This window comes from Musca domestica, unplaced genomic scaffold (assembly GCF_030504385.1).
Source record: "Musca domestica strain aabys unplaced genomic scaffold, Musca_domestica.polishedcontigs.V.1.1 63, whole genome shotgun sequence".
Taxonomy (NCBI): Eukaryota; Metazoa; Arthropoda; class Insecta; order Diptera; family Muscidae; genus Musca; species Musca domestica.
Genome location: NW_026712370.1, coordinates 3,527,812 through 3,554,045, shown reverse-complemented (window position 1 = coordinate 3,554,045; position 26,234 = coordinate 3,527,812). Strand labels below are relative to the sequence as shown.

The 26,234-nt window shown below is 35.2% G+C and overlaps 1 protein-coding gene across 1 annotated transcript; it reads left to right on the top strand.

The window, feature by feature from the left end:
• Positions 1-247: 247 nt before the first annotated feature.
• LOC101896402 (2,3-bisphosphoglycerate-dependent phosphoglycerate mutase) lies at positions 248-25,981 on the top strand. The gene is made up of 6 exons (XM_059129643.1): positions 248-827; positions 7,199-7,350; positions 19,848-20,166; positions 23,032-23,267; positions 25,365-25,626; positions 25,686-25,981. The coding sequence occupies exons 3-6, from the start codon at positions 20,067-20,069 to the stop codon at positions 25,847-25,849; spliced, it is 762 nt and encodes a 253-aa protein (XP_058985626.1). The 5' UTR covers positions 248-827; positions 7,199-7,350; positions 19,848-20,066; the 3' UTR covers positions 25,850-25,981.
• The last annotated feature ends 253 nt before the right edge of the window (positions 25,982-26,234 follow it).

The following is a 26,234-nucleotide window of genomic DNA, read 5'->3' as shown; positions in this document are numbered from 1 at the left end:
TTTATTACAAATTTAACTTTTCATTCATGCTTTTTAAAATTTTCTGATATGTTTGTATTAAATTAGGTCTCTAAAGACGCGAAATCGTACTCTACTTCATTTCGTTTACGTTTTTCGGTCCTACTTCATTTTTTATCGTTTACCAACACTGAAAAAGTTCCCTTCGAAAACAGCTGGAGCTTGCAAAATATTTGTTGTTTTTTTTTTTGCATTTACTTGACAGTTAAACAAAAGATAAACAAAACGACTCACTGTTATTTTTGTTGTCATTACTACTGGTGCTTGGCATACAAAAGAGCGCGCGTCGTTTTCAGAGCGAGAGAGAAAATAAAAAAACAACGTCACGGTACAAGAGCCAACGTTTGGCCAACAGTCACATTCGGTCATATTTACAAGCAAAACATAAACAACCACCAGCTCCAGTGCAAATATTTTTACTGAATTTCAAAATAAAAAAAGTTTTTTTTTATTAAAATCTCTTCAAATTCAACGGAAGCTACCTCTAACATGTCTTTTAAATAAATTCTAAAAAAGTAAATAAAAACGTAATAAACTAAGCGAGAACATAGGGTACCTATTGTGGTGCATTTAAAAACGAAGAGCAAACGGCAGACGACAAAAACAAAAACCATTATTAACTTGTGCCCAAATAGAGAATAGACCAACAAACAAACCAAAACATAGTGTCGTTAGCATTGTTTTTGATACCGCATACCACATACATACCTTCGTACATTCGAATACGTGTATATCTTGACCGCACCAATGTCAATTTCAAGGAGAATCTCTAAGAAAATCTTCAGGAAATCATTTGTAAACATTTGAAGGTAAGTGTGTGTGGTGCTCCCATTTGGCATTTTCGGTTTTTTGCTTCAATATCCCATTGGAATATATTTTTGTTAATGTGATTAAAAATTTGTAATCTATAGTATCGATAGAGTTCCAGTTAATCTAGTTAAATTGTGTTCGACTTAAAGCAGCAAATCAAATAATTCAATTTGTTTCGAATGAGTTAGCCATATGTCAGTGTACTTTGAAATGGTGAGTGTGTGTGTGCGTGTAAACGTGTGTTTGTGCATAACCGGTGGCAAATGATTGAGTGATAGACGCGAATGCAATTTATTAATAGTAATAAGAATATATTTACGATATTTTAAAACGATTCTGAATATACAGTTTGTCAAGTGAAGATTTTCAAAGTGATACTTTTTTGTAGTGTAGTACGGGGAAATGTACCCATGTGAGACAAATAGGCTCTTGGGTAATGAATGTGTGAATATGTATTATATATGTTCTCTAAAGAAATTTATGGTTTCTACACATATAAAAACATTGTAGACCCTTTTCGAAAATTATAAAATTTTTAAATATATATATATATATATATATATATATATATATATATATATATATATATATATATATATATATATATATATATATATATATATATATATATATATTTTTTTTTTTTTTTTTTTTTTTTTGAACACAGGGACACATTGAAGAGTGCAATTAGTGAGGCAACGTATGAGTAACATAATATTTATGATGACATGACATATGTTGCTCATACGCGACAAAATCCAAAAAGGATCCTAATGATATGAGATATGTCTGGCTACCTAATAATTTGAATAAATTGTTAACGGATGGTGGTTTATAGGTGTGTCTGTTTACCTTAATATTTAATAATTGTTGCTAGTTGCTGCTGTTGCAATTGTTGTCTGTTCACACAAAAGGTCAGCAAAAGAGAGCCATTTGAAAGAGAAACTTTTACAGTTCTTTCAATGAGAGCTTGCAAATTCATGCGACAAAATCCAAATAGGATCCTAATGACATGAGACATGTCTGGCAACTCAATAATTTGAATAAATTGTTAACGAATGGTGGTTAATAGGTGTATCAGTTTACCCGATTTTTTTTAACAATTGTTGTATATTGCTACTATTGCAATTGTTCTCTTGTCACACAAAAGGTCAGCAAAAGAGAGCGATTTGAAAGATTTCTTTTTGCAACTCTTCTGCAGGGATCCCATTTGTTTGCTTTTCACATATTTCTTGCAAAAGAGAATAATACTGCCTAACTCCCTCAGAACGAAGTTGGTGGACAATTCCTGCAGGAAAAGTAACCAGACATACCTAGTAACTCAAAAATTTAGTAAATGAGAGCCAGCTGAGAGAGAGAGGGAGGGTGTTGATAGTTCAGTTACTGAGAGTCTGCAAATTCTTATTGGGGAAATTTGCCCAATAAAAATGTTTAAACGTGATCAGCTGATTTTGAAGTGGAATTTCGTGGCTAAAGCATTGATGCACAAGGAGATAAATAGCTTATTTTTTTAAATATTTCAAAGAAGGAGTTTGATATGATTTTCTTATTTTTTTCAATGATAAGGCAGCATAAATTAATCAAATATAGTAAAAACTAATCATTAATTTCAATAATATAACAATGCGACTAATTCTTCGTTTATGGAGGCTTTAACTGGGAACGCAAGAGAACGAATGTCAGAGAAAGCACCACAAACGTACTGTCTTGTGCACCAATGGTCTAAAATAAAAAATGTATATGGGACAAGATCCCCAATCTCTCAAATTTTCTGAATTTTCGGATAAGGATTGGTTATTACCCTCTCTTCAAACGGGTTCGTAGAAAATTTTAATTCTTAATTTTGTCATAAAATTCTTCTAGGTCACAGACGACATCAAAAAATTTGAATAAATTAATATGTCATCTCAAATTCTTACTGGAAAAAATTTTTTCTACAAAAAAATATATTTATTTGAGAAATCGGTTGAATATGAAAAAAATTATTAAAATTGGGCTGATATTAAATATATGGTGAGCAATAACCGTAGAATCGGATGAAGATGTATATCGAAGCTATATTAAAATCTAAACATATCGCGATCAAATTTGGCAACAATAATTTTAGAACTATATCTCATGTCCGGTATCAAATATCATTGCTGAAACATATATATGGGAGCTATAGCTTTATCCGAACTGATTTTAACCAAAATTTGGAGCACCTGATTAAAGGATGAATTAAGTCGGAATTGCCAAAATGCAGTCCATTTGGGCTGATATTAGCCATTTGGTGCAGGAAAAACCTATAATCGGACGAAGATATATGGGAGCTATATCGAAATCTGAACCGATCATACAGGGTGAGATAAAAAAACTACAACAAATTCAATCACCATAATTTTTACATTTTTTTAATGTTATTGAATGAAAGCAAAAAATGTCGGAAATAGTATCAAATTTTAGTATAATTTTAAATTTGTTCGAATTGGTCATCTTTGGCACGAATTATGGACTTCAAAGGGCCGATGACACCGTCACACCTGCCCGAATTTTGCATTGAGGTATTGTGACCCATTCCCGACGAAGCGCTTGCTTGTGGTGATCGACACTTTGGTATTTTTTAGTGCCAACCTTGCTTTCCAAACTACTCCAGACACAATAGTCCAATGGATTGGTATCCGTAGAATTTGGTGGCCACTGTGCGCTGGAAATGAAGCGAGGAACCTCATTTTGTAACCATTCTTGGGCGGCGCGTGCTAGGTGCGATGGTGCTGAGTCCTGCTGGAATGTCCAAGGTCTGCTGCCAAAATGTTTGCGTGCCCAAGGCTTTAATACAGGGTTGCCTATATTCGACGGACCTTTGGGCCCTTTGAGCCCATTCCAATCGACGAGGCTTGTCCGCAGGCAACATTCTTTGCGTCAATTGTATTTTGTAAGGGAACAAATGCAAATCAATGCGAATAATCCGTTGTAAAGTGGACCGAGCAACGCCCAACTGCTGAGAACGGCGTTTTTGGAATGTTCATGGGGACCTCCCAACACTGGCTCGTACGGCAGCGATATTCTCGGCCGATCGCCTTGGTCGACTTTTATACGGCCTCTTCGAAAATTTTTCGTATAAGGCGCACTTCTCACATTTTTTAATGTTTTAAAAGCACGTTGAGTTTTCACAATTGACTTCTGGTAAATTTCAATTATTTCAGAGCGCTCGCGGGGCGTGTATTGGTTCATGGTAAAAATCTGCTTGGACTGACGCTTCAAACGCGGTATTTCATTAAGCGATGTGACATCTCTGTCAAAAGTTATGGCGTTGTCAGATGGGTCCGACGAATATGGGCAACCCTGTACACCCTCCAGAATATTTTCGCAATAATATTCGTCATTTATTCTGATACCATGGTCGATTAACTCGAGCGGAGAGCGACCATCGGTTGTTTCGGCGGCCCACAACATCACCATGGCCGACGCTTGAGTTCTGGTGGCTAACCGAAGGTGCATATTTTCAGCTGACCACTTTGGCAAGTAAACAGATCATTTTTCTTTGTTTACAAACTGCTGGACAACGAATGTTTTCACATCGGAGAAAACCAAATTCGGCAGTTCACCACTTTCGGCCAAGCGAAGCAACTCTTTAGCTCTTTTGAGTCTATTTTCTTTCTGCTGCGGTGCAAGTTCTTGCACTTTTTGGAATTCCAATGGCTCTACCCCGAGCTCATTTTTCAATATTTGTCGAATAGAATATTGCGATATGTTCAGCTCACGAGCCACGCGGTCACTGCAACGCGGGTTTCGATCAAGTCTATTATTTTTCGATCCATTTCTGCTGATGTTTCTGTTTTCTTCCGTCCACTTCCTTGACGTCGGGCTACTCTATCAGTACCAAGGTAACGAGCGATGGTACGAGACACAAAAGATTTATTCACACATAAATGCTGGAGTGCTCTAACGATAGCCACTTGTGGTCTTCTAGCCAAATATAAAGAAATCACACTATCACGCTTGAATTCCATCACGAATAACTTCTTTTCTGGAAAATTCTCATCAAAATGCTTTTGTACGCTAGGAAAAAATATAATGAGCTGCCACTGGAATAATTGTAGCAGCTGTCGGACGAGTGGCTTAGAAATGAAAGCAGTCTGAGGTTGGTTGCAGTTTTTCATCTCACCCTGTAAAGATATATTTTCCTTGGTGACTTAAAATGAAATTCAATGATGAAAATTGTTGTCTTTGACGTCATCCTTCTAAAGAATTGCTTTATACGACCATTTTGCATAGATTCACATAAAGTACGACTTTACTCCTAAAATGAGTTTTTAATATTTATAAATTTCTGGCGTTTAGATACGAATTGGACTGTTGATGTCTTCCGGCATAAATAGTAGAATCTTATGACTAATACTTTTGTAGTATATTTTGACTGGCTACAATCTTGTTCTAATCTAATCATATTTTGAAAAAAAAAAAAAACGGACGAAAAAGAACCCTTTAGTGGCCCGGGTGAGGGTTAAAATTTTAGACCAAAATATTTCTTGTATTGTTACCTGTAATATTGCTGAAGACATAGCATACCTAAAATAAACGGATTCCAAAGAATCTTAATCGAAAATTTTCATTAAATAATGGGAGAAGGTGGAATTTGCCTTCTCTAGTTAGATTACATTGCTGCGTAAACTTTCGAAACGCTGATACACGTGTTTTTTGTTTCTAGCTCTACTTTTTATACCCTCCACCATAGTATGGAGGGTAATATTAAGTTTTTCATTCCGTTTGTAACACCTCGAAATATACATTTTAGAACCCACAAAGTATATATTCTTGAACAGCATAAAATTTTATGTCCATATAGCGATGTCCGTCCGTCTATCCGTCTGTGAGAATTACTTAAGCTTCCGAACGAAATGAAGTAGGTTGATACACTTTAACTCAAATGTCTATTATGTCTGCAGGACTTTTGGTATTGAAAATGGTACGTGTAGGTCCACTTTTTTGTATAGCCCCCATATAATGGTACCTCCCTATTTTCGGTATTTTAGTGATTTAATCGACGTTATTCACCGGAAATGTTTCAAATTAAGTATATGAAGTTTGTAATGGATATTACAGCCTAAGACAGAAAATTATCTGTGCAGGTCGACGTCTTCGTATAGATCTCGCATGGCGGTACCTCCCGATATCCGGTATTTTGATGATTTTAACGACATTATTCAACGGAATTTGTTCAAATTTGGAATTTGAAGTTGGTAATAGATACTACAGCCTATGACAGAAAATTATCTGTGTAGGTACTCATCTTCGTATAGCCCCCCTATAACTGTACCTCCCGATATTCGGTATTTTGATTATTTTAACGACATTATTGAAATTAGTTTAAATTGGATATTTGAAGTTGGTAATGGATACTACAGTCTATGACAGAAGATTGTCTGTGCAGGTCCACATATTCGTATAGCCCCCATATAACTGTACCTCCCAATATTAGTTATTTTGATGAGTTTAGCGTCATTATTCACCGGAATTGTTTCAAATTTAATATTTGAAGTTCGTAATAGGTACTACAATCTATGACAGAAAATTGTCTGCGCAGGTCCACTTCTTCGTATAGCCCCCATACAACTGTACATACCGATATTCGTTACTTTGATGATTTTAGCGGCATTATTCACCGGAATTGTTTCAAATTTGGCATTTGAAGTTCGTAATGGATACTACAGCCTAAGACTGAAAATTGTCTATGCAGGTCCACATCTTCGTATAGTCCCCATATGCCTTTAGCTCCCTATATTCGCATTTTTTTCAAGTTTCGCCTTTTGCTTATGACAAAAGTTGCCTATGCAGGTCCACGACGTGGTATAGACCCTAATATAACGGCTACATTCGTTTTATTTTTTAATTTTTTATTTTTAAGATTTTAATAGAATTCTTTAAGGATTTAATTTTTTGAGAATTGTTAAATTCGTTCCAAATGGTGGAGGGTATTCAAAGTTCCAAAGCCCGGTTGAACTTACAGCTTTTTTACTTACGTAATGTACTGAATTTCTCTTGTAATTATTGTTATTGTTTGCATAGTGTAATTTGCAAAATGTTCTAACAACGTTCCGAATTGTACTCATGTATACGACCATAGGCTGTTATAAGAAATGTATTCAGTAGCAAATAAATAGATAAATTGCCAATTTATCAATGAGAAAAAAAACCAATGCAAAGATTTCGAAACTGATTATTAATAAATAAATCAATTTGATTTTGGACATATAACATGTTTTTTTTTTTTAATTAGAAATTAAATAATTTTGTTTTAAATGCGGCTGTCACATTTTCATCAGCATTTACGTTCTACACGAGACATTATTTAAGATTTGACCAAAAATTATTATCATTTTATTTTCAGTGAAACGCAGTACACGCTGATGGTTCAACGGAAATAGTACCGCGTTGGAAAACGTTTTTCCAATTTTCAAGAAAAAAAAAAAAAAAACCTAACAACAAACCAAATAATCCAACCCACCCACAAAAAAACTTTGGATTTAAAGTTAAATACTGGTAAGTAAAACAAATAATTATTTAATTATTTGTTATTATCTCTATTTTTTTTGAATAAATTAATTATTGGATATTAATTCTCATTTAGTTTGTTCTATGTGTGTGTATGTGTTTTTATGTGTCGACGTAAAACTATATAAATGTGTAAACATGTTTTAATTCATGTGTAAATATCGTTCCGGAAGATAATAAATTCTAACAATTAACAATAAAAAAGTAAATTATAACAATTGCAAACATGATTCTGGCTGGCAGAGTATTTGTAATAGTCTACATCAATACATGAATATATGAATGAAATTGTAAGAGATAAATGACTAATTCCTAGCAAGAATTTTGATTTTTTTATGTGCTTTATGGTTATTTATCCTTTGTGGGGGAGGTACCAGAAGAAGTGGACAGATATATTCCACCTTCACACCAGACCTTGGATTACTAAAAATATCGTGATGTGTTAATTTGAAGACAATCAGACTCTCACATCACATTTTATAAGAGTTGTAATTATTCAAAATTTTGACCCTTTGTGGGGGGAGGTATTTGATGCAGTGAAAAATTATTCGTCCAAATTCTATGACATTTTACTAAAAAAAACTCCATTACATTTGGCCAAAAAATTACGATTTTTAAAAATTTCGAAAAAATAAATTAAAAAGATGACTATTTCTTGTTTAAATTCAATATCCTCAGTAATTAGCTCTTTGAAAATGTTGCCTTAAAAATACAAGATTTTCGGAAAGGAAGTCCTTAAAAAGCAGCCCTTTAAAAATCAATGAATTTCGGTTTTTAATTTTTTTCCTTTTTAAAAATTCAAGATATTTGGTCGAAGGCCCTAGAAAAAAATCCTAAAATTCCACTGTTCTTGAAAATATTTTCTAAAATGTCCCCGAGTTGCCGTCAGGATGTCATTTAAAATTGTTTTCAAAAAATCCAACGTCTTAGGTTAGGAAGTCATCGAATTTTTTTTCTATTGAAATGTTTTGTTGAAAAATCACAAATTTTCGGCTTTGCCAGTCTTAACGGGCCTCCTTGACCATATTATCAATAAAAAATTCACATTATTATGGATATTCCACTATTGAAAACCTAAAAAATTCAATGATTGTTTTATATCAAAGTCCTTAAAAAATCCATTATTTTTTTTTAAAGACATTTGGTCTGTTCCTGAACTGCAAGAATGTACAACTTTTTACTGCGATAACCAATTTTCCCTTTATGATATAGAAAAAAATTTCAAAAATCGTAGATTCTTGCAAGTTTTGGAAAGCCTAAAAATCCGCGGTTCTTGAAAGTAATTGTTAAAATTTTCACGAGTTTCGGTCAGGATTTCCTTTAAAATTGTTTTACAAAAAAATCCAACGTCTTAGGCAAGAAAGTCATCGATTTTTTTTCTTAAATCCCATGAAATACTTTCTTAAAATATTACAAATTTTCGGGCTTGACAGATCTCCTTGACCAAATTGTCCATAAAAAAAATTCAAATTATAGTGGATATTCGACCATTATTCTAGGCCTGAAAACCTTAAAAAAATCAATTATTTTTTATCTCAAAGTCCTTGAAAAAATCCATTATTTTTTTTAAAAACATTTGGTTTATTCCAGAACTGCAAGAATGTAATGATAACCAATTTTGCCTTTATGACATCTAAAAAATTGCAAAAATAGTAGGTTCTTGCTGGTTTTGGAACCAAAATATTTGAAAAATTATTTCTTTTATTTTTAAAAATTCAAAATATCTAGTCAGAAGCCCTCTTGAAATTTTGTTTTAAACATTCAAGATTTTCGGTCTGGAGGTCCTACAAAAAAAGCCTAAAAATTCACGGTTCTTGAAAATATTTTTTAAAATGACCACGAGTTTCAGTATGTCCTTTAAAATTGTTTTCAAAAAATCCAACGTCTTAGGTAAGGAAGTCATCGAAATTTTTTCTCAAATCCCTTGAAATGTTTTCTTAAAAAATCACAAATTTTCGGCCTTGACGGACCTTCTTGACCAAATTGTCCATAAAAAATCAGGCCTGGAAACCTGAAAAATTAATTTTTTTCACAAAGTCCTTGAAAAACCGTTATTTCTTTTTAAGATAATTTTTTAAATATTTGAAAGCTTTGTCTTAAAAAATTTAGTATTCTTAAACAAAACAGTTCTTGAAAATATATTGGGGTCCTTGAAAATTGTTCTTAATTACTATGGTTATTCTATGCCTGCAAACCCTAAACATACCTTATTTTTTTAAAGACAATTCCTAAAATATTTGAAATTTTTTTTCTAAGAAATTCCTTAAAATAAAAAATTCCCCATAATATTCTTGTAAATCAACAGTTCTTGAAGTCATATTTGAGGTCCTTAAAAATAGTTCTTAAAAAATCCAAGATATAGGGTTAGGAGATATGGGAAAATGTTGTTATAAAAATCACCAGTTGACGATAAGGAGCTCCTTGAAAGAGCGTTCTTCAAAAATTTACGTTAATCATATTCCTTGACAAAGAGTTATTGGATATTTGGCCAGAAAACCCTTTTCAAAATTTCCTAAAAAAAATCATTATTTGTGGTCTTTAAAATTTTTTTTGAAACCCCAAGATTTCCGATCTACGGTTTTCGGTTAAAGGTCCTTTAAAAATGTTTTTAAAAATTTGACGATTTTTTTCTATTTTTTTCAGTCATCAGGTCTTTTAGAATTTTACCTTAAAAATCCAAGATTTGCAATCAGAAGAATTTTGTAAAAAAATTCTTAAAAATTTAAGAATTTTAAAATAAAAAAACGTAAAAATTTAATCGGTTCTTCCGATTGCAAATTTTGGATTTTTAAGTCAAAATTCTCAAAGTCCTGATGACTGAAAAATTTAGATTAAAAATTAAAAACCCCACCGAAAATAGGCGATTTAAAATTTTAAAAACAAATCAACGATTTTCGGTCAGGAAATAAAATGTTTTTCTTTTTTAATCCAAAAGATTTTGTCTTTGAATTTTTTTTTTCAAGATTTTTTGGTCTGGAGTTCACAAAAAAATCTTAAAATATTACTGATTTTTTTTAATCTTGACAAATGTTGGCCAGGAAGTCTTTGCAAAATATTCTTAAAAAATTGAACACCTAGTCAAATTCCAACCCTTACTTCTTCCCTTAAAATGGTAAAAATTTGAGTATAATGTACAGTCATAAACTGATACTGAACTTTGAACTTTGGGTGAAAATCATCAAAAACAATTGTTCGGAGACAGATTTCGTGCAAACGTTTGTGGGATCTAAGTCCATTATTACTATTATTCACATATTATACCATGGAAAGGAGGATGCCTACTTATGGTCTTGTCAATTTAATGATTCCTTTAAAGTCATTACTTTGCTTAAAATGTCTCACTTTAAGAAAAGCACAATTGCTTTTGCTTTTAAATAAATTGACTGATGCAGTCGGAGAGAATGCAAGTAAGCAGCCAGCCATCATCATAAACACCCATTCACTCATCCTCCCACCAGTCAACTGCAACATTCTGAGTATGCATTTTTGTTGTCGTGTGAAAAACAGGTACAGCAAACACTGTTTTATTTTTGTTGTTGTTGCTGTTGTCGTTATCATGATGGCAGACTGCATGTCTATGCGAATGCAACCAAACACCACCATCAGCCATCATTCGTTTGATTTGTGTTGTTGTAAAACCGAATGAGATTTCCCAGCAAAAACTTGGAAGATGTATGAGCCGAATAACCCATTATAATGGTAATGCAAAAAAACTACCTTTTAAGAAGATAACTTACTTTCTTTATTACCATGTAATGAGTAACGTCGCCACAGAGTGTGCGCCTACGTCTACAAAACAGAAGGTTGTGATTTCGAAACTTGACGTCGGCAAGTGAAGAAACAAAAAACAGTAAGGAAAGGCCAAAAGTCGGGCGGGGCCGACACTACGCGTATTTAGTAGAGCTCCTGTAACAAAAAAAGTTTATATTGGGCATTTTTGGTAGAGGTAGATCATACCAACTATGAAGTTTGTTTAAATGCGTATCACGACTTTAGAGTAATCACAATTTGGGAACTATATCCAACTCTGAAACGATTTTCAATAAATTTGACGGAGGCTTTTGTACCTCTAGTACCGAATAACATTGCTGTATAGGGCATGATATGACTTCGATAAGAATTATACAAAAAAATATTTATTGGAGCAATAGATATACCGGACCGAGTTTCCTAAAATGGAAAACTTCAGTTGAATTTGAAAAAATCTATTCAATTTGGGTTGAATTTACATACAGGGTGGACGGACAATAACCGTAAAATCAAGTGAAGATGCATATCGAAGGTATATAAAAATCTCCGATAAAAAAAAATTTACCAGGGGTATTTTTTTGGCTGTATCTGATATCCGGTATCAAATATCCTTGTTGTGGAGTGCATATTACGCGTGTGAGCGTTCTAACACATATGAAACATATCTATGGAAGCTATAGCTATATCTAAACCGATTTTCACCAAAAAATGAAGTGCTTGCTTCTGGTCTGAATTCCATTGGAAGTGCTAAAATGCAGTCCATTTGAGCTGATATTGCCAGTTTGGTGCACAATAAACCTGAAATCCGATAAAGATGTATATATGGGAGCTATATCCAAATCTGAACCGATCTTGTCAAAATTTCTTTTTGACAACATTTTAGGAACTTATCTGAGATGTATCGGATATCTGATATCAAATATCATTGTTGTGAAGTGCATATTTGTGGGAACTATAGCTATATCTAAACCGATCACCAAAAACTGAAACTGGGCTGAATTACGTCGGAAGTGCCAAAATTCATTCCATTTGAGCTGATATTAACAATTTGGTTCACAATAAAAGTCAAACGACATAATTTTTATTTTTTTTTTTAAATTTTATTGAATGAAAGCAAAAAATGTCGGAAATAGCAACAAATTTTAAAATAAGTTTAGATTTGTTCGAATTGGTCACCTTTGGTACGAATTATGGGCTTCAAGCGGCCAATGAAACCGTCACACACTGCCCGAATGTTGCTCTGCGGTATTTTGGCCAATTCCCGGCGAAGCGCTTGCTTGAGGTGATGGACACTTTGGTATTTTTTAGTGCCAACCTTGCTTTCCAAAATACTCCAGACACAATAGCCCAACGGATTGGTATAAGGAGATTTTGGAGGCCATTGTGTGCTGGAAATGAAGCGAGGAACCTCATTTTGTAACCAGTCTTGGGTTGCGCGTGCTGAGTGCGATGGTGCTGAATCCTGTTGGAGTGTTCAAGGTCTGCGGCCAAAATGTTTGCATGCCCAAGGTTTTAATACACCCTCCAGAATATTTTCGCGACAATATTTGGCCACGGTCGATTAATACGAGCGGAGAGCGATCATAGGCAGATATAGCGGCCAACACCATCACCATGGCCGGCGCTTGAGTTCTGCTGGCCAACCGAAGGGGCACATGTTCAGCTGACCTCTTTGGCAAGTAAACACGATAATTTTGGTTGTTTACAAACTGCTAAACAACGAATGTTTTCTCATCCGAGAAAACCAAATTCGGCAGTTCACCACTTTCGACCAAGCGAAGCAACTCTTTAGCTGTTTTGAGTCTATTTTTTTCTGTTGCGGTGTAAGTTTTTGCAGTTGTTTGAATTACAATGGTGTTACGCCGCGCTCAATATTTGCTGAATGGAATATTCGATCAAGTCGTTTTTTTACTTTTCGAACCATGTTGATGTTGCTGTTTTCTTCCGTCCACTTCCTTGAGGTCGGACTACGCTACCAGTATCACGGTAACGAGCGATGGTACGAGGCACAAAAGATTTATTCACATTTAAATGCTGGAGGGCTGTAACGATAGCCACTTGTGGTTTTCCAGTCAAATATAAAAAAATCACACTATCACGCTTGAATTCCATCACGAATAACTTTTTTTCTGGAAAAGTCTCACCAAAATGCTTTTGTATGCAAAATACTTATAAACAATATAATGAGCTGTCACTGGAATAATTTTAACAGCTGTCAGGCGAGTGGCTTAGAAATGACAGCAGTCTGAAGTTGGTTGCAGTATATGGGAGCTATAGCTAGCTATAGCCGATTTTCAGCAAATTTGAAGTACTTGTTTTTAGGATGAATCCAGTCGGAAGTACCAAAATTCAGGTCATTTCGACTGATATTGGCCATTTGGTGCACAATTAAACCGAAATCAGTTAAAGATTTTTGCAAGCTATATCTAAATTTGAACCGATTCTCTCCAATTTCAATAGGGTTCGTCCTTGGGCCAAACAAATATTGTTTGGAAAATTTCATTTTAATCGGATAATAAATGCGACCTGCATTAAAAATACATGGACAGATGAACTGACACACATAATCGACTTAGAAAGTGATTCTATGAAGATCCTCAAAAGTAGCTTTGAGTCTATCTCACTTCTTTCTCCATGTTACACCACTATGTGGTGTAGTGTGTAAAAAATATGAACGAAGAGTTATTGATATATATGTACCCAGTCTTATGATCTTCTATTTTACTGCGGATTCGGAATCTGGTTAATCTGGTTGCACGGAGAAATCAAAAATTGGAATTTTTAATTCAAAACAGGTTCCTCTGGTTCTTCAAAAAAAAAAAAAAAAAAAAAAAAACTGTCGGCCAGCCCGAACTTTGAATAACCTCCACCATTTGAAACGAGTTTGGCAATTTTCCAAAAATAAAAACCTTGAAAAATTCGACGCCTTGGATCTGCATAGTCAACTTTTATCATAATATTCAAATGCGAAACTTGAAAAAAAAAATCGGCAAATAATGTAGCTAAAATCATCAAAATATCGGATATAGGGAGGTACCATTAAGTGGGGGCTATACGAAGACGTAGACCTCCACTGACAATTTTCTTCTGTCTTAGGCTGTAGTATCCGTTACGAACTTCAAATACCATATTTGAAACTATTCCGGTGAATATTGTCGCTAAAATCATCAAAATACCGAATATCGGGAGATATCGTTATATGGGGGCTATACAGATATGTGGACCTGTACAGACAATTTTCTGTCACAGGCTGTAGTATCCGTTTCGAACTACAAATACCAAATTTGATATTAGCAATTTGGTAGATAATAAACCTGATATCGGATAAAGATATATGCGGGAGCTATATCGAAATCTGAAGCGATCTTGACAACATTTTTGGAACTTATTTCTGAGCTGCCAATTAATGTTCTGGAAAGTATATTACGAATGTGAGGGACTTAAATACCAAATCGGATGAAACATATATACAGGGTGAGATGAAAAAAACTGCAACCAACTTCAGAATGCTGTCATTTCTAAGCCACTCGTCCGACAGCTGTTAAAATTATTCCAGTGACGGTGAATAATGTCGCTAAAATCAACAAAATACCGAATATCGGGGCTATACAGATATGTGGACCTGTACAGACAATTTTCTGTCACAGGCTGTAGTATCCGTTTCGAACTTCAAATACCAAATTTGAAAATATTCCGGTGAATATTGTCTTTAAAATCTTCAAAATACCGAATTTTAGGAGACATCGTTATATGGCGGCTGTACCAAAACGTGCACCGGTATATCTCCTTTTCAATACCAACCATCCTAGACATAATAGAAATTGTTCTGCCAAATTTTGAAGCTCTACGTCAAATAATGAGGGCTGTATCGTGATATTAACAGACAGACTTAGAATTTTATACGGATCATGAATATATATACTTTATGGGGTCTACGGCGAATGTTTATGGATGCTACAAACGGAATGACAAAGTTAATATACCAAAAACGTTACACTTTTCGAACTAACAGACTATTTCATATGATTTTACCCGGTAGACCCCATACGGTATTCGGGTTTACCTGTATATGAAACCCATATACATCCTGCTTCACGACAATGCATCGCAGGGAAATGCATTCTGGAAAACAAAAAGATGCTCATGCTGCCACCATAATGTCTACGGGAAGCAGAATCACAGCAGTGGTGGCATGGCACGTAGCTAGAAGTAAAAGTAACTAGAAGTAAAAACAAAAAACATTTTATTGCATTCTGTTGCAGAATATTTCAATTGAAGCAGAAAACAAAAGAAAAGTGAAAGAGAGTAGCTAGAACCCCCACAACAACAATAATGTACATCGCCACATTACAATGCAAAAAGACAGATTCGCAGGCAGACAGATAGATATCTAGACACATATGTATGTACCTACGAACAACCAACCAACCTGTCATTACAACAAGTGTTAGCTACGAAGCAGAAAAAGTTCTCATGGCATTGAAGCAAAAGAGGAGGCGAATGTGTGAGTGATGAAGAGTACGCGTAAAGAAATGCAGCATATCTCAATGCTGCAACTGCAATTCTTCAACCCCATCAGAATGTTTGACGAGCAAGTTGTTGTCGCATCACGACTTTGCACCACAACTCGGTATACAGATAGCTAGCTAAATTGCAATCTGTTTATTTTTCTAAACACACTTCCATATATTCTCCCGTCGCTTCTGTGTACCACTCTTGTGGCCAATGATTTGTAGATTTTATCTCAATCGACTGATAGAAGAAAAATGCAAAAAACAAAAGAAATGTTTTCACAGCCAAGAGGTCACTGCGTGTATGAGGTTTGAAATGGAAGTTCCATTGTTTGGAAATTAAAAGAATGCCAAGTCGTGTCATAATTTTGAATTAAACATGTTTGCAATCCAAATTCTATCTGCCTTGCAGCTTTGTTTCAATTTTTATACCCTCAGCCGTATGGCTAGATCAAAACGTGCCTTGTCGAAATAACGGTTTCAAACCTTAGGTCTCTTTAGACCAAATCCATTTCAGGACACTTGGAGTCGATCTAGCGATGTCCATCCGTCCGTCTATCTGGTGATTGGTGCGCACGATAACTCTCGAAGGGAGTATCCGATTTTGTGCAAACTTGATACATCGTACTATTATTGTCAAACTTGGATCGAGTTCGGAGATGGGCAATATCGGCCCACTCCTTCTGGTACCTAACCAAAAAAAACGTCAAAATTCAAATTTATCAAAAAAATATTTGACTGCACAGAAAGAGAAAAGATAATCCGATTTTGATCCAACTTTGCAAATCCTAATATTTGCGCGAAATGGACAACATCGGTCGATCAAATACCTCCCCCACAAAGGGTCAAAATTTTGAGTAATTATAACTCATAGAAAATGTTATGTAAGAGTCCGATTCAAATTACACACATCACAATATTTTTATTATCCCATGGTTTGGTGTGAAGATGGAGTATATCGGTCCACTCCTTCTGGTACCTTCCCCAAAAAGGGTCAACATTTAGAATATCCATGAGGTACATAAAACCCGAATTAACATCCGATTCCATTCAGACTTGACACATCTGAATATTTCTATCAACACAAGATATGTTATGAAGATGGAAGAGGTCGGACCATTCCTTCTGGTACCTCTCCCACAAAGGGTCAAAGTTTTGAATAACTAATACGATTTTGAAATCTGAAATCATTAATGGGGGAGTTACCAAAAGGAGTGAATCCATTATCATCATTTTCTCATCTGGCCGTTAAGGATGTTTCCAATTCAATTAGGATGTACGGGCACACTTAGAAAAAAATTGTAATCATCTGGTAGCTCTACCTTACCTTTTTATTGTACCATGGGGTGTAAAAATTTAGAAAATTTTCAATTCAAAATTGTAAGGCTGCAAATACATAAAAAACTTGAAGTCGTGGCTAGGCATATTAATGCCAAATTATAATGAAAAACGACGGCAGGATTTTAGTGCGGCTCTGTAATTCCTTTGTGAAATGTCACAAAATAGGCCGCGCCATGACTTCAAGCTTCTTATGTACTTAGCCCTTAAGTCAAATTAAAAGAATCGCATGCGATAAAAAATGTGACAAAAATTGGAAAAATGTAACAAAAAAATATTGACTTTATATTGACATATTTTTACGCGATTTTCTTAGATTTTATACTTTTCTAGCGAGAGACTATTCCGAATTGATGATTGATTGATATAAGCAGAATAACTAAGATATATTTCTCTTACACATATATTGTGCATATTTTGCTATATATCCGACATCTTGGCTATCAGCTCCACTGTAATGATCAGAAGCGACCTTTTAATGTATTTGCGACTGGGCTGGGATTAAAAATATTCACGGTTTAGTGGAAATTTTCGTATTTTCTTACACAAAAGTTAGGGTCTATTTTAACCGCTAAATATTGCCGAGATCCATATATAACTTTCCTATGTGGGAAACCAATATTTTGAGGTGTTACATAATTTTTGGCCCATTCAAACTTATAATACCCCCAACACATAGTGTTGTAGGATATAAAGATTGATATTTTCATAAACTACTGCGCGTACTTTTATGAAACTCTAATGGAAAGGTAGCTTAAGATTGTATCTGTCCAAAAAAATAAAAAAAAGTAAGAAAGCAGTAAGTTCGGCCGGGCCGAACTTCGAATACCCTCCACCATTTAGAACGAATTTGAAAATTTTCGAAAAAGATAACATTCGCCAAAAATTTAAAGAAAACCGAATAGAGCCGTTATTTTAGGGTCTGTACGACGTGCACCTACATAGGCATTGTTTGTCACAAGCCATTACCATATTCAAATTCGAAACCTGATATAAACGGTGATAAATATAGCCAAAATCATCAAAATACCGTACATAGGGAGGTACCGTTATATAGGAGCTATACCAAGACCTGGACCTGTGTAGAAAATTTTCTGTCACAGACTGTAGCTTCCATTACGAACTTCAAATACGACATCTCAAATAAATTCGGTGAGTATTGTACCTAAAATCGTCAAAATACCGAATATAAGGAGGTACTGATATATGGGACCTATACGAAGACCTGGACCTGCATAGGCAATTTTCTGTCACAGACTGTAGTTTCCATTACAAACTCTAAATGCGTAATTTGAAACTTCTACGGTGAATAATGACGCTAAAATCATCAAAATACCGAATATTGGGAGGTACCGTTATATGGGGACTATACGAAGACGTGGACTTGCTCAGACAATTTTCTGTCTCAGGCTGTAGTATCCATTTCGAACTTCAAATGCCAAATATGAAACAATTCCGTTGAATAATGTCACTAAAATCATCAAAATACCGAATATCGGGAGGTACCGTCATATGGGGGCTATGCGAAGACGTGGACTTGCACAGACAATTTTCTGTATCAGGCTGTAGTATCCATTTCGAACTTCAAATGCCAAATATGAAACAATTCCGTTGAATAATGTCGCTAAAATCATCAAAATACCGAATATCGGGAGGTACCGTTATATGGGGGCTATACGAAGACGTGGACCTGCACAGACAATTTTCTGTCTCAGACTGTAGTATCCATTTCGAACTTCAAATGCCAAATATGAAACAATTCCGGTGAATAATGTCGCTAAAATTATCAAAATACCGAATATCGGGAGGTACCGTTATATGGAGGCTACATGAAAACGTGAACCTACATGGCCCATTTACGAACTTAACCTGCCTACTGGAAAAATAAACATGTGTGCAAAATTTTAGCCTTCTATCTCAATTCTTTCGAAAGATAGCGTGATTACAACAGACAGACGGACAGGCAGACGGACAGACAGACAGGCGGACAGACGGACATGGCTAAATCGTCTTCGAATTTTACGCCGGTCAAGAATATATATACTTTGTTGGGTCAAAGATCATTATTTCGATGAGTTACAAACGGAATGATAAAATGAATATACCCTCCATAGTATGGTGCATGGTACAATAAGGAGGTAGAACAGCTTCGTAAAACTACAGAAATACAGCCCGCTTCCTGTCAGAATTATTCATAATTATATCCAACAAGTTGTTTTCATTTATTTGATATTTTTGTTCATTTTTAAAATGAGTCAGATAGCGTGAAAGATAAATGAAATGACTGGTTGTTCTCTCAAAAATATGATCCTTAGTGTTCAATCTTTCAATTCCGCTGCAAAAATGGTTAATATCATAAATGCGCGCCCCGCAATTTAAGTTTCTTCCAATAAATGATTTTGAAAATATTTTGTTTTTATTTTTCAAAACAATAAATACATACATAAAATTAGCAGAAGTCGGGCACATTTAGAAAAAAAAAAATAATCAGCTGGTAGCTGTACCTTACCTTTTTATTGTACCATGGTATGGTGGAGGGTATAAAAATTAAACTGTTACCTTCCATTCGTCACCACTAACTTTTCTCTCATTCCTCGTACAAATCACAACATTAGGTGTCATTAGTTTCAATATATGTAGACACATACGTACATATGAACACAATATCTATTTGTTTGCAGTCGATATCAACACACGTATCGACATACATATGCACAAATGCATTGTTGGTGTTGTTTGCAATTTTCAATTATTTTTTTTCCCATTTTCACACATATGCACACTTGGAAAATTTTCTTTGCCTGCTTTGTTTTGTTTTCAACGTTTTGTTTTTCTTTCATATTTTTTTTTTGAAATTAACGTTCTTTTCTCGTTGATGTCTTTCAGTTTTCAAACGGTTACCACAACTGTCAGTACAACAAAACCAAAAAAAAAAAAAAAGAAGCAAAAAAAATCTGTAACTCCAACAAAAGTAACCAAAGTACAATTCCAACAATAAAATACATCCATTTGTTTTATCTGTCTTGACCAATTGTCCGAGTCATCAATCGGAAGTGTAATCAAGTAATTTTACAAAAAGCAACAGCAACATCAACGCCAACAACAATGAAAACAAATAAAGTGGTGATTTTACGCCATGGCGAAAGTGAATTCAACAAATTGAATCTATTCTGCGGCTGGCATGATGCTCCACTGACGGATAAAGGTAAGAGAGAACATGGTGAAGGGGTGAAAGGGAAAAATTAGTTATGATTATATTCAAGACTTAAAGATACAAGGAACCGTTGATTCGCACAAATAATCTGAAGGGATTGATATTTGACCCAAAAGGCCTATAAAGTAATAGAATATACAAGGGTTCCCCACATACCTTAACATGCAAATACTCTCTTCTTCAGTCTCATGCGTTTTTTTATACCATCCACCATAGTATGGAGGCTATATTAAGTTTGTCATTCCGTTTGTAACACCTCGAAATATACATTTTAGACCCCACAAAGTATATATATTCTTGATCAGCATAAAATTCTATGTCGATTTAGCAATGTCCGTTCGTCTGTCCGTCTGTGGAAATCACTCTCGCTTTCGAACGAAATGAAGTAGGTTCATAAAATTTCAATCAAATGTGTATTATGTCTGCAGGATTTTTGGTATTGAAAATGGGCCATGTAGGTCCACGTCTTCGTATAGCCCCCATATAACGGTACCTCCCGATATTCGGTATTTTGATGATTTTAGAGACATTATTTGCCGGAACTATTTCAAATTTAGTATTTAAAGTTCGTAATGAATACTACATCCTAAGACTGAAAATGGGCCATGTAGGTCCACGTCTTCGTATAGCTCCCATATAACGGTACCTCCCGATATTCGGAATTTAGATGATTTTAGAGACATTATTTACCGGAACTATTTCAAACTTAGTATTTAAAGTTCGTAATGAATACTACAGCCTATGATAAAAACTTGTCTGTGCAGGTCCAAGTCTTCGTATAGCCCCCATATAACGGTACCTCCCGATATTCGGTATTTTGATGATTTTAGCGACATTATTTACCGGAATTGTTTCAAATTTAGTATTTAAAGTTCGTAATAGATGCTACAGCATAAAACAGAAAATGGGCCATGTAGGTCCACGTCTTCGTATAGCTCCCATATAACGGTACCTCCCGATATTCGGAATTTAGATGATTTTAGAGACATTATTTACCGGAACTATTTCAAACTTAGTATTTAAAGTTCGTAATGAATACTACAGCCTATGATAAAAACTTGTCTGTGCAGGTCCAAGTCTTCGTATAGCCCCCATATAACGGTACCTCCCGATATTCGGTATTTTGATGATTTTAGCGACATTATTTTCCGGAATTGTTTCAAAATTGGTATTTGAAGTTCGTAATAGATACTATAGCATGAAACAGAAAATGGGCTATGAAGGTCCACGTCTTCGTATCGCTCCCATATAAAGGTACCTCCCGATATTCGGTATTTTGATGATTTTAGCGACATTATTTACCGGAATTGTTCAAAATTTGGTATTTGAAGTTCGTAATAGATACTACAGCATGAAACAGAAAATGGGCCATGTAGGTCCACGTCTTCGTATAGCCCCCATATAACGGTACCTCCCGATATTCGGTATTTTGATGATTTTAGCGAAGTTATTTACCGGAATTGTTCAAAATTTGGTATTTGAAGTTCGTAATAGATACTACAGCATGAAACAGAAAATGGGCCATGTAGGTCCACGTCTTCGTATAGCCCGCATATAACGGTACCTCCCTATATTCGGTATTTTGATGATTTTAGAGACGTTATTTACCGGAACTATTTCAAATTTAGTATTTAAAGTTCGTAATGAATACTACAGCCTATGACAAAAAATTGTCTGTGCAGGTCCAAGTCTTCGTATAGCCCCCATATAACGGTACCGCCCGATATTTGGTATTTAGATGATTTTAGCGACATTATTTACCGGTATTGTTCAAAATTTGGTATTTAAAGTTCGTAATAGATACTACAGCATAAAACAGAAAATGTGTAGAAAACATGTAGGTCCACGTCTTCGTATAGCCCCCATATAACGGTACCCCCCGATATTCGGTATTTAGATGATTTTAGCGATATTATTTAGCGGAATTGTTTCAAATTTGGTATTCGAACTTCGTAATGGATACTACATCCTAAGACAGAAAATGAGCCATGTAGGTCCACGTCTTCGTATCGCTCCCATATAACGGTACCTCCCGATATTCGGTATTTTGATGATTTAAGCGACATTATATACCGGAATTGTTCAAAATTTGGTATTTTAAGTTCGTAATAGATACTACAGCAAGAAACAGAAAATGGACCATGTAGGTCCACGTCTTCGTATAGCTCCCATATAACGGTACCCCCAATATTCGGTATTTTGATGATTTTAGCGACATTATTTACCGGAAGTGTTTCAAATTTGGTATTTGAAGTTCGTAATGGATACTACAGCCTGTGACAGAAAATGGTCTATACAGATCCATATTTTATAACCCCCATGGTACCTCCTTATATTCGGTATTTTTATGATTTTAGCTACATTATAAAGAGATTTTTTTCAAGTTTCGCATTTGAATATAGCTTGTGACAAAACTCGCCTATGCAGGTCCACGTCGTCGTATAGACTTTAAGAGAATTTTTAACGGATTTTATTTATTTGAAAATTGCGAAATTTGTATCAAATGGTGGATGGTATTCAAAATTCGGCCCGGAACTTACAGCGTTTTTACTTGTTTATTCTCTTTTTGGTCACCAAAGGATATATCAAGTCCCCTGACCCGACTGCATTTTAAAAAACCATGCCTTAATTTTCTTTAATTTTCCTTAATTTAATTTAATTTTTAACGGATTTTATTTTTTTGAAAATTGCGAAATTTGTATCAAATGGTGGAGGGTATTCAAAGTTCGGCCCGGCCTAAGCTTTTTTACTTGTTTATTCTCTTTCTGGTCACCAAGGGGGATACCAAGTCCCCTAACCCGACTGAATTTTATAAATCCATATCTTAATTTTAATTTAACTCCCTTCCTCTTTTAGGTCTCGAAGATGCCTCGAAAATAGCTGTAGCTGGTCTACGCCAACATCAGATGCAGTTCGATGTCATTTACACATCATTACTGCAGCGGGCCCATCAAACCGTCGATGTGATAAGAGAGAACCTCAAATACCACGATGTTCCAGTGATCTATGACTGGCGTCTAAATGAACGACACTATGGCAATTTGACAGGGTTCAATAAACGTCAGGTGGCCAACAAATATGGCGAGGAAAAAGTAAGTGGAACTCAATACAAAATGCCTTTTAATTATATCCTACACCACAAAGGGGTAAGGGTGTTATGTCTTTGTGTACTTTTTTTGTAACATGGCGAAGGGAGCGAGATATAGTTGCTTTTGAGGATCTTCATAGAATCACTTTCTGAGTTGATTTATGCATGTCATTCCTTCCGTCCGTTCGTCTGTACATGTATTTTTATGAATAAATGCCGATCGCATTTAAATAGCGATTGAGATAAAATTTTCCAAACAATATTTGTTTGACCCAAGGATGAGCCCTATTGAAATCAGTGAGAATCGGTTCAAATTTAAATATAGCTCCCATATATTTCTTCATTCGATTTCCAGTCAATTGTGCACCAAATGGCCAACATCAGTCCAAATGACCTGAATTTTGGCACATCCCCGTATTCAGACAAGAAGCAAGTACATCAAATTTGGCATTTAAGTCTCTCACATGCGTAATACGGACACCACCAGAATAATATTTGGTACCACATATCTGATACAGCCCAGAAGTACCTCTGTTAAATATTATTGAGATCAGATCAGATTTGGATATATGGGAGCTATAGAGGGTAAGATAAAAAAAACTGCAACAAAGTCAAACGCCATATTTTTTTGTTGAACGAAAGCAAAAAATGTCGGAAATGCATCAAATTTTCGAATACGTTTAGATCGGTATGAATTGGTCACCTTTGGCACAAATTATGGCCTTCAAACGGCCAATGAAACCGTCACATTCCCGGCGAAGCGCTTGCTTGAGATGATCAACACTATGGTATTTTTTAGTGCCGACCTTGCTTCCCAAAATACTCCAGACACAATAGTCCAACGGATTGATATCCGGAGATTTTGGTGGCTATTGTGCGCTGGAAATAAAGGGAGGCACCTTATCTTTTAACCAGTCTTGGGTGGCGCGTGCTAAGTGCGATGGTGCTGAGTCCTGTTGGAATGTCCAAGGTAAAAATGTTTGCGTGCCCAAGGCTTTAATATACCCTCCAGAATATTTTCTCGATAATATTCAGAATTTATTTTGATGCCACGGTCGAACAATACAAACAAAAAGCCACCATAGGCTGTTATGGCGGCCACACCATGACCATGGCCGGCGCTTGAGTTCTGGTGGCTAACCGAAGGCGCACATTTTTAGCTGACCTCTTTGGCAAAAAAACACGATCATTTTGTTTGTCCACAAATTGCTGGACAACGAATGTTTTCTCATCGAAGAAAACCAAATTCTTCGGTGACGCGGGTTTCGATCAAGTGGCTTCTTTACATTTCAAACCAATTCTGCTGATGTTGCTGTTTTCTATCGACCACTTCCTTGACGTCGGGCTACGCTACCAGACGAGACACAAAAGATTTATTCACATTTAAATGCTGGAGTGCTGTAGCGATCGCCCCTTGTGGTTTTCCAGCCAAATATGAGGAAATTACACTATCACGCTAGAATTCCGTCCCAAATAACTTTTTTCTGGAAAATTCTCACCAAAGTGATTTTGTACGCTTATAAACAATATAATGAGCTGTTACTGGAATAATTTTAACAGCTGTCGGACGAGTGCGTTAGAAATGACAGCAGTCTGAAGTTAGTTGTAGTTTTTTCATCTCATCCTGTATATGTTTCATCCGATTCGGAATTTTAAGTCCTTCACATGTGTAATATGCCCTTCAGAACAAGTATATTTGATACTGGACATCAGATACAGTTCGAAAATACTTCAGCCAAATTTTATCAAGATCGGTTCTGATTTTTATATACCTTCGGCTATTGTCCGTTCACCCTGTATGTAATATCAGCCCAAATTGATTAGATTTTTTCAAGTTCAACCAAAGTTTTTCATTTGGTGAAACTAGGTCCGGTATATCTATTGCTCCAATAAATATTTTTGAATATAATTCTTATCGAAGTCATATCAGCTATATTATACGGTACTAGAGGTACAAAATTCGCGATATAAACTTGTTTATTACGTGAGCTCTACTAAATACGCATAGTGGTGTAGGGTGTCATATAGTCGGCCCAGTCCGACTTTTGACCTTTCCTTACTGTTTTTTTTGTAAATTAATTATTTTCTTGATATTCCCCAGGTACAAATATGGCGTCGATCATTCGATGTCCTGCCACCCGAGATAACCCCCGATAATCCCTACTATGCCAAGATACGTAACAATCCGAAATTTAAAGATATACCAAAGGATAAATTTCCCGATACGGAATCGTTGAAAACGCTCATGTTGCGGGCCATACCACTGTGGGAGCAGGAGATAATGCCAAAAGTTCTGGACGGCCAAAGGGTTTTAGTTGTGGCCCATGGTACTGTGGTGCGGGCCCTTATGAAATATATTGAAAGTAAGCGAACATTTTTCAAATATGATTTTTAAGCGATTTATTGTAATTTTGTGTTTTAGATATCTCCGATGACGACATCATGAAAGTCAACATACCCAACAGTGTCCCCTGCGTCTTCGAATATGATCTGTCGAGTGGCCAGCGTGTGGGCAATATTCAGTATTTGGCCGATGCCGATTATGTGAAAAAGGAAACGGAAAAAGTAGCCGCTATTGGAAATTAAAATGACTCTATGACTGATTTACCACATTAATTAATATTGTTTTTTGTTTTATTGTTTTTTGTTTTTTTTTTTTATTGTACTTATATAAATCTTTTTGCAATAAATACTACTGATTTACATCAGTAAAATGTTGGTTTGGAATTTTATTGGAGATGTATAACCTGACGAGAAAAAATTTAAATTAAACAATCAGTTCATCGACAGATATATATTTAGGAAGTCTTATTCATTAAAAGGACTGACTTTTTAAAAAGAAAGTCCTCGAAAAATAACGATTTTCTTTTAAAGAACGATTTTTGACCAAAAAAGAAAGTCTTAAAGTCGGGCGGCCGACACCACATTGCTAATTTAGTAGAGCTCCACATAACAATTAAAAGTTTTTATG